This window comes from Silurus meridionalis, chromosome 9 (genome assembly GCF_014805685.1).
Source record: "Silurus meridionalis isolate SWU-2019-XX chromosome 9, ASM1480568v1, whole genome shotgun sequence".
Taxonomy (NCBI): Eukaryota; Metazoa; Chordata; class Actinopteri; order Siluriformes; family Siluridae; genus Silurus; species Silurus meridionalis.
The window spans coordinates 22,449,252-22,459,689 of NC_060892.1; the positions used below are offsets into that span (position 1 = coordinate 22,449,252).

At 38.4% G+C, this 10,438-nt stretch overlaps 1 protein-coding gene across 1 annotated transcript; it reads left to right on the top strand.

Annotated features, from left to right (window-relative positions):
- Positions 1–7,831: 7,831 nt before the first annotated feature.
- LOC124391416 lies at positions 7,832–8,739 on the top strand. The gene has a single exon (XM_046857980.1). The coding sequence runs from the start codon at positions 7,937–7,939 to the stop codon at positions 8,615–8,617; it is 681 nt and encodes a 226-aa protein (XP_046713936.1). The 5' UTR covers positions 7,832–7,936; the 3' UTR covers positions 8,618–8,739.
- Positions 8,740–10,438: the final 1,699 nt, after the last annotated feature.

Here is a 10,438-nt window from a genome sequence, read left to right on the forward strand (position 1 = left end):
AGGTGATGCAGCTCTTTTGAAGATGGCAGGTGATGGTGAAACCCTTGGGGAGACAGGTGATGTAGCTTTTCTGGAGATGGCTGGTGATAGAGAAACAGATACAGCGGTAGTGACATATGACTTTTGAGATTGCAGGTGATTCGGCAGTTGGACAGGTTTTTGGTGATGGATTTGCGTCTGTTGATCTGGATACAATCTTGTGTGGAATGCGTGGCATCTCCTCAATATATAATCTTAAGTGGTCAATATTGATTTTTGGCAAAATAACCCCTCTCTCATCTATCAGATCAGCATTCTTGTCTTTAATGTCTTTAATTGTGTATGGACCTAAAAAATTTGGATCTAATTTTCCACTTTTTCTCTGCTGGCTCCGAACATTACATCTCCACACCTTGTCACCCACAGAGAATTTCACTTTCTTTGCTTTATATTCTTTCTTTGTCTTTTGATAAAAATTACAATTTGATAAAAATATTTGGTAAATTAAGTATCCTATTACATACATGTGCAATTAAATATAACGTGTTCTGGGTGTCAGGGAGGGAGGGATGGATGAATAGATGGATAGATAGACAGACAGATAGATTACCTGTATAGGTGTAATTTTAACCTCTTCTTTAATTGATGCTTTAGTGGCCTGACATGCCACACATTCAGCCACCTGTTTAAAAATAAATTATCAGTAAGCATCAAAAGAAAAGAAAGATTTTATTCAATTTGTTAACTTTGATCAGTGTCATTACCCATTTGTCAAGATCCTCGGACATCCCTTGCCAGTAAAACCTTTTGGATATGGCATCTTTGTTTTTTTTTGTCCACAATGTGCACCAATGCTGCTAGCGTGAAACTCTATAAAGCATTTATTTGCATCCTCTGCACCACTGACAACCTTTAATCTCAGTTCACGGGCAGTTCCTTTATATCTTCTGTAGTAGAGCTGACTATCTGAATGGTATAGTAACAATACAATACCTATTAATTAAAGCATCAAGAATTACAATTATACAGTACAAATAGAGAAAACTAGACATCTGTACATCGGGTCCGTTGTCAAACAATGTAAAACAAATTGTGTAAAAAATAAAGCTTAGCATAACATTAAATTATAAAAATAACAGGCCTCTATTAAATTATCCTAATGGAATATAATAATATATAGCTACATTTTACGTTGCAAAAGGGTTTTAAATATAACAATATTGATTTATCACATAGTCTTATGTCAAAATACCTTCAATGTCAAAAATAGCAGTTTTTTTCAGAAAATTTGACTTCTGGTCCTTGGATAATCCCAGAGGATACCCATCGTCTGTTTTGTAAGTTACAATAGCACTATACATTGTAGGATCCATAATCTACAGACCAAAAAGCACAAATGAATAAATAAGAGTTGGCTGTCAACAGGGTTTTTTTGGCATAGATTTCTATATCTTGTTTTACTAATTGATAGTATGATGGTTAAAAAAAAGTGTAACATCTAAAAGTGTAACATCTCAAATTTTTTACATCCAAAGGTAACAAAACTGTAAAAATTAAATTTTCCTCTTGATGTAGACTAACACAGAAAGGACCTTCAAATGTTACAACATAATGTGATTTATTTATTATTCATTATTCAACTAAATTCAAGATAGCCAGACACATTTTAATATAAATAAATAAATATACAAATAAATAAATAAATAAATAAAGTAAATAATTGAAAAAAAGTAAATATTACTTTTGTTTTACGTAAGATTTGCAAAGCTGTGATAAGCTACCATAGCTGACAAACCAAAAAATGTGAATAGTGTTCAGGAGCACAATACCCTCTAGCACACACAACACATACACAAATCTCTCAAAGTGATTCCTATACTTGTTGTGGTGTTGTTTGCTTTTATTTTGAGGTGGAAAGAGTAATGAAATATTTTACTTAGAGGTGTTTACTTTAACAGTGGGGGTAGGGTAGGGGGATTCTAGTGTAGTTCGAAAGTGTCCTTTTTAACCACCCCTCTAAGTGTTAAAAAAAAATAAAAATCGGTAAATTTAAAAATAGCTACTTCATTGACATTAGAGTACTCAGGAGATATCAAACTAGTTGTTTTTATTTGAAGGAACACCATTACAAATTAAAGCAGAATAACCATAAATAAATACATAAATAAATGTGAGTAATCTGCTTTTATAGAATGTCATTAACGACAATAATTGAAATGGCAAATGCAGATTAAGAATTCAGACAGTGAGCACACGCACTGAACAACATGGCATTTTGCTTTCAGCTGGGTCTGCATCACTGGCGCCTTCCATCTTTCTTTCTTTCCCATCAATCAAATCAGTGCAGTAGTTTGCTTTGAAGGATTTTTCCCCTTGCATCATTTTTATTGTATTTTATTATTCAGTAACAGATATGATTTAGATATAGTTAATTACTTCAAATACTTTAAGTAAAAGTACACAAAAAACTACTCAAGTACAGTTTCGTGAGTACATGTACGGTAATTTATTACTTTCCACCTCTGGTTTAGTTTGATTTCATTTGTAACAAAAAGCTTTTTGAACTTTCATGACTTCCAGCTAGTTGTCTTATAATCTTTGCTACACCTAAAGAATTCAACACGAATGTAATCAACCCCAGTCAACTCTACTGTAAATCTGGCTATAATGTGACAATAGAAACATATTTACCTTTCAAAATGACAAGTCGAAAGAAAGTTGTTGAAAGTTGTTTTCTTCACATCCTGCTGTTTACACCTGGAAATTATTATTTTACACACTAATATCTTGAAAATAAAGTGTTAATGCCGATATCTGTCATTAAAGACTAATTACACAGGGAAAACTCCTACCGTTTTGCGCCTCCTCTTTGGCACACGGCATCCCCGCACCCAAGGCAGAGTCCTGATTGGTCAATCCTTCACGTGATCGGGTGTTGGATAAAACATGACACTTTAAATTGTACAGCGAGGTTAAAATAACTTTTAAAAATCATAGCTGTATCATTTTTTTGAGTATTGCATTGGTAAACCTTCCAAACTATTAGAAAATATCTTACTTTCGACTTTGTCCATTAATATTCAATTAATACTTATACATTTATTTATTTTACAGAATCACAAAATCTTATTTAATGCTTTGCAAACCAAAAACAGCACACAAATAAAAATAAAGTGAAACTTTGTTTATTTTTATTTGACAGAGATTTGTTTATGGAGGAAAAATAAATAGAACTGGGGGTTGAAGAATTAAGGCAGGTGGTTAACATTCGGCTTACCTAAATAATACAGCTGTCCATGTTTTTAGATTAAATGTAGTATTTTACATATACGTTATTACTTGTGTAGGTGTATCACAGCAAGTTTGGTAACTCTGAGTTTGAAGGAAAAAGAAATAGAGGGTTAGGGTTGTGGGGGTGTTAGGTTATGTCCATGTTAATAAAATAAAATTAACTATTTAAATATTTTTTTTTACTTGTGTATCCGAGTAATTTTAGTGAGTCTAGGTATTAACGCAACATAAATACGTGGTTAGAATTCACGCAGGTGGTTTTAAAAGCAAATGATTACATTTCTGAGTTTATTCTGCCATTTACAGGAAGCTGTATACGTTTTCTTCAAATGTATCTTTTGGCGTTAAGACCAGGAAAACATTTGACCCAACCTTCCGTGTTTTTAGTGCCATCTACAGGAAATACGAAGGTACTGTCCACGTGCACGCGTAGGGGGTTGATTTCAGACCGGGAGTTTGAATTAGGCACAACACCGGTCCAAGCCCGGATAAATGGGGAGGGTTGCGTTAGGAAGGGCATCCGGCGTAAAAACGTGTGTCAAATCAAACAAGCGGATGGCCCACTGTGGCGACCCCTAACAGGAGAAGCCGAAAGAACGTTTTGTTCATCATCAACTGTAAGACTTTTGCTTGATCCTGACCAAAAGGTCGGCCCTCCCCGAGAACACAGCATGGATGCCCGAGAGGGCAGGGTGTGGGCCAGGATGTGGGCCCTGTAGATGCCCGAAGCAACAAAGACATCAAAAGAACTCTTTACGACACAACACGTTTTCCTCCAGGACTCACGGCAGGGGACTAAGACCCACGCAACCCCCCCTTTCGAGAACCAGAACGTTTTCTGGAATACAGTAGGCTCCCCGGAGAGCTACCCTTGGTCTTGGTCACCACATCTCCATACAAATGGTGGATCTGCAGACAAGTGTCTGACCCCTCTTCCCCTCCTTTTCCTGTTACATCCTCAACACAGGACATTCTACAGCACACCAGATGATTATGTGTAAGAAAGGTCATATCACATGTAAATAACGACAGAAAATGTTCATGTTTCATTTCTTTACAAAGGTTTATCGCGACTGGTACACAGGTCCCATTCCCACAGCAATAGAACAAATAATAAAAAAAGGTTTTAATAAAGTTAAAGAAAACACAACTCTATACAAGGGGCGTGCCCCACTACAGATGTATACAGGCGAGGTGCCTCCCACAGGTCTGTAAGAACCAATCAATGCAAACTTCCATGACTAAATAATGTTTACATAATGCTTACTCTATCTGGGTATTTAAGGAGAACTGACCAACAATTCAGGGAATCTGTAAACAGATCTCCCGCACAATTACTGTGTGTCACTTTACCAGGTATGAAAGGTTTTATATTTCCTGTTTAAATGTAAATACTATTGGTTTGTATTTATGTTATATTTTAATTGAACTATAAATTGGCTTTGAATTGTGATTTTCATACCTGGTTAATAAATTGTTATGTTTGATTTTATTCTGTGTTGCTCGGTAAATGTTGACACTGCAAGTAATAACGTTGCATCCGCAGTTACCGTAAGGACTGAAAATCAGGCTAGGATCGGCTTAAATCCCAGTTAGATAGTGAATAATACATCAGCTGAGGATTTTAGAGATACGACTAGCACTTGGCGTTAGTTTAAGTGTACTTAGAAGCGTGGAGGCTAACAATATGTATTTCCGTTTAGAGTAACATTTCTAATCACTCTAAATAGGGTCAGCCTCAACCTCTGATTATTTCAATATTATTCTATTCATTATCTGTGGTTAGAAATAATTATTGTAATAATTAAGTGTCACCTCTAAGGGGACTAAATAAAGTATGTTTAAAGTTGAGCACGCAGAGAGCGGCCGCTTAAGCATATAGTCCAACCTCTGGCAGCGACCAATACTGATTCGCTTATGACCGTTGACCAGTATATTAATTATAGGGCCCATACTAGGATCTTGTGCGACTGTGTGAACCGAATGAACGAGTGTAATGCCAGAGCTTAATCAGAATAACTAGACAAACATCCATCAAAATTATACTATTAGTAAAATAACAACCTATGCAAATATTCGTTGTTTTATCTAAATGGAGTCAGATAAGAGGTCAATAACAAAAATGAAGTAATACATTTATCCAAATCTTATTATCTAATGTGAAAGGAAAGATTAGAACGCGCGAGAATCCTTCGCCACGCCTCTGGAAACCGCCGTTGGACCAGTGGGTGGTTCCCCGCCTTACAAAGTTGGTGACCCCGACGTGATCTCTCTACCTGCACAGGCGAGTGACATCTTTCCGACGCGACTACTCAGTTTGGATTCCCACAGAAGATATGAGGTTTGATCTTCTCCTTCTCTGCCTACAGCTGCTATGGTAAGTTCGTTCCTTTTTGCCTATTAGAAGTGTTGAGGGAAAGTTTTGCACACCCAATATAGACACATAAATTAGAACGGGCCGGTATGCCCATTGTTAGACCGGAGACCGTAGAAATCTGGTGGGGCATAAGAATTTAGAGGAAACATGGATTCTCAGGGACATTATAGAAGCAGTATAGAGGAGGAACTCATAGAAACAGCCGCGTTAAAGCTAAAAAACACCCTTGTTCTGTTAAAAGAATAGGGACTAAATCTCACATAGAGCAATAATTAAAACGTATCCTGGTATTTTGCCACGGGCCATAAACTGGAAACAAAATCAAAATATAAACTCAGAGATGGGAAATACATCATTCCAGAGGCCCTCCAGAAACCAGTGATTAAATTATACCATGATTATGCACATGGACAGGTGGACTGATGCACTGCCAACAGTTCTGACAGTCTTGCGAGCAACCCCATCCAAAGCCACAGGCATCAGCCCGTTTGAACTCATGACAGGCAGAGTCATGAAACTACCCATAGACCCAGAAATCACCCCAGCAGATCTGGGACCCCTTGTGCAAATTTACCGAGGGTGACATGATCATGATTCGGGTGTTTATAAAACAGGGTCCATTCACACCCAGATGGCATGGACCACATGAGATAAAAGCTTTATGCAATAGCTGTGTGGCCATAAGTGTCAAGGGGAAGTTGAAATGGTACCACATGCCCCAGTGCAAAATCTTCAAAGGTTCTGCTAATCAATAAGTATTAAAGTTTCTCTCTGTTTCATCTCCTAGGTTGACTGCAGCAATTCCATGGAGACCGGACGAGAGGAAAGTTTCTGGACCCACTTGCATCAAGCTGGGTCAAAGGGTTTCACTCACACACACACTGGAATGTGGGAGATGGGTATGGAAATACACTAAGAGGTCATCCACATTTTTCAGTACACTTTCAACCAGAGAACTAGTCACGTGGCCTCCCGGAGTAGTACCGGAACCAAATTGCGCAACTAAAATTTGCTGTAAAGTAGGCTCCGACCATCTCCCTATAGTAAACATTTCAGGTGACACACCAGCACGCACATCTTTTCACAACATAACGGCCTGGTATCAACTTAAAGCAGAACCAGGAGCAAAAATTGGGAGCATGCGCACTCTCTACGAAAAAATCAACAATGGATTAGATCCTAAAATCTGTTATCTAACCAAAAATTTAGAACCCGCAATATATAGGTGTACACACACTGAAACAATCAACACTACGCATATGAGTTATACCGAATATAAATTTGACATAACTTCATATGTACCTCATAACAATCAACCTGAAGCCTTTGTCTGGACTAGCCGGAGAGAAGGCATGTATTATGGGAAAATGTGTCAATGACCCAGATAATTACACCGGGCCACAGAATTGCTCATGGATAATGAAACATTGTTTTAATTTAACCACTTGTGGATATAGCAAACCAAAGGAATGTCCAAAACTATATCCTATTCCTCCTGGTGGACTGATTAAAGGGAATATTAACAAGACATTATTTCATGATGTGAATCTAGTGATGACACATGTATCATACAATATTTCCAACATCCTATCTGCTTATATCAATCACTGTGATTACAATGATAAGACCTATGCATGGCTACAGTCACGAATCGATGATTTAATTTATGACTACAAAACAGACTTGCCGTGCAAATCTCACCTGCACGCTCAAAACGAGACCTGCTCGGAAACATAGCAGGTCTCTTCGGCTCAGTTAATTCCATTGCTAACAACTACAAAATTACCAAACAATCACAATTCTCAACATGGTTTGCGAACCAGGTGGCCACTGGTTTTCAACATATCACAAATAGCAATGAAAATATCATAAAAGCGGTTCGATCCGAGCGCAGGCGCTTCTGCGATCAGCCACACATTATTCAATCAAACCCGTACCATTGAACGTGACTTAGCCTGTAGGACATATGCACAAGATCTATTCACTGCTGCTAGACAAGAAATCCTAGATCTTCGCCTGTACAAAACGCCTAGACATGTTTTGAATGACCTCATAGACATCTTAGATCTACATAGGTGGTATGAATCAGGAAAATGAAAATGTAAGATATTCTGAGTTACTATCCACCATAATGATGTTTACAGGAAATGAATGTAATGGATGTATTGGATTTTTCGTCAGTTTTCCTTTGATACACCCAGATCAGGTTTTCCAAATTCCACTACCATACGCTCGATTGGCGTGGTAGTGAAGGATCAGGTAATTAAATGGGATCACCTCACTGGATACATGACACAAAAGGGTACTGAGACCTTGTTTACCAGTCGCACATGTTGCCATGAAACACACAATTATGTTATCTGTACATGTAACACTTTGCAACCTTTCTCTCCCAACAACACCAAACTTATTAATGTTCAGTCACTGCATGGTTATTCTGATGTTGTCCAGGTGTCTCACACACAGTGGTGCGTTGTCAGTGAAATGAATTCCTTTACCTACGGAGGACTGACCTGCTCTGCTAATCACTCGTTCTGTTTGGAAGTGACAGAGGACTTTTCAATGGGCCAAGTCAACATTTTAGGAAGAATGCCACTGGACACAGAGACCTCACCATGGTGGGATGACACTTTCTATGAGCAAGGCACCCAAGCTGTGGTTGACGCGATGGACCTGACACAAAGACTGATCCTGCAAACTGAATACCACCTAAACCAAGCACAGGTTGAAACCAACCTGGCACGAAAGACGGCACAACTTTTATCCAGTTCATCCACTCGGTCAGCACAGTACACCTACACCTGGTGGGACTGGATGTTCCGGGGATGTGCCATTGGCAGTGCCCTGATCTTCACCTTCACCATGTTCCAGTGCTGTTACTTCAGACACCTCATACGATCTACACAAGAATCCACACACGCTGCCCTTGCCCTCAGCCCACTGCAGATACCTGTGTTCCAAAGACTCTAAAAAAATAAATAAATAAAAATAAATAAATAAATAAAAAATTGCTTTGTCTGACCCCGCAGGTACCCTATTCAAATTCGCCCATGGGGCCAAGTGGGGAAACTGTAAGACTTTTGCTTGATCCTGACCAAAAGGTCGGCCCTCCCCGAGAACACAGCATGGATGCCCGAGAGGGCAGGGTGTGGGCCAGGATGTGGGCCCTGTAGATGCCCGAAGCAACAAAGACATCAAAAGAACTCTTTACGACACAACACGTTTTCCTCCAGGACTCACGGCAGGGGACTAAGACCCATGCAACCCCCCCTTTCGAGAACCAGAACGTTTTCTGGAATACAGTAGGCTCCCCGGAGAGCTACCCTTGGTCTTGGTCACCACATCTCCATACAAATGGTGGATCTGCAGACAAGTGTCTGACCCCTCTTCCCCTCCTTTTCCTGTTACATCCTCAACACAGGACATTCTACAGCACACCAGATGATTATGTGTAAGAAAGGTCATATCACATGTAAATAACGACAGAAAATGTTCATGTTTCATTTCTTTACAAAGGTTTATCGCGACTGGTACACAGGTCCCATTCCCACAGCAATAGAACAAATAATAAAAAAAGGTTTTAATAAAGTTAAAGAAAACACAACTCTATACAAGGAGCGTGCCCCACTACAGATGTATACAGGCGAGGTGCCTCCCACAGGTCTGTAAGAACCAATCAATGCAAACTTCCATGGCTAAATAATGTTTACATAATGCTTACTCTATCTGGGTATTTAAGGAGAACTGACCAACAATTCAGGGAATCTGTAAACAGATCTCCCGCACAATTACTGTGTGTCACTTTACCAGGTATAAAATGTTTTATATTTCCTGTTTAAATGTAAATACTATTGGTTTGTATTTATGTTATATTTTAATTGAACTATGAATTGGCTTTGAATTGTGATTTTCTTACCTGGTTAATAAATTGTTATGTTTGATTTTATTCTGTGTTGCTCGGTAAATGTTGACACTGCAAGTAATAACGTTGCATCCGCAGTTACCGTAAGGACTGAAAATCAGGCTAGGATCAGCTTAAATCCCAGTTAGATAGTGAATAATACATCAGCTGAGGATTTTAGAGATACGACTAGCACTTGGCGTTAGTTTAAGTGTACTTAGAAGCGTGGAGGCTAACAATATGTATTCCGTAACATTTCTGATCACTCTTAATAGGGTCAGCCTCAACCTCTGATTATTTCAATATTATTCTATTCATTACCTGTGGTTAGAAATAATTATTCTAATAATTAAGTGTCACCTCTAAGGGGACTAAATAAAGTATGTTTAAAGTTGAGCACGCAGAGAGCGGCCGCTTAAGCATATAGTCCAACCTCTGGCAGCGACCAATACTGATTCGCTTATGACCGTTGACCAGTATATTAATTATAGGGCCCATACTAGGATCTTGTGCGACTGTGTGAACCGAATGAACGAGTGTAATGCCAGAGCTTAATCAGAATAACTAGACAAACATCCATCAAAATTATACTATTAGTAAAATAACAACCTATGCAAATATTCGTTGTTTTATCTAAATGGAGTCAGATAAGAGGTACATTAATCCAAATCTTATTATCTAATGTGAAAGGAAAGATTAGAACGCGTGAGAATCCTTCGCCACGCCTCTGGAAACCGCCGTTGGACCAGTGGGTGGTTCCCCGCCTTACATCAACCTAATTTTTAATGTCATGTTATATCTTTTCCCATCATCATTATCTTTTTGCAATTTTAACAGTTCTTTAATGAAATTAAGCAGAAAAATTATTTTGATATTAACTATATTTTTAT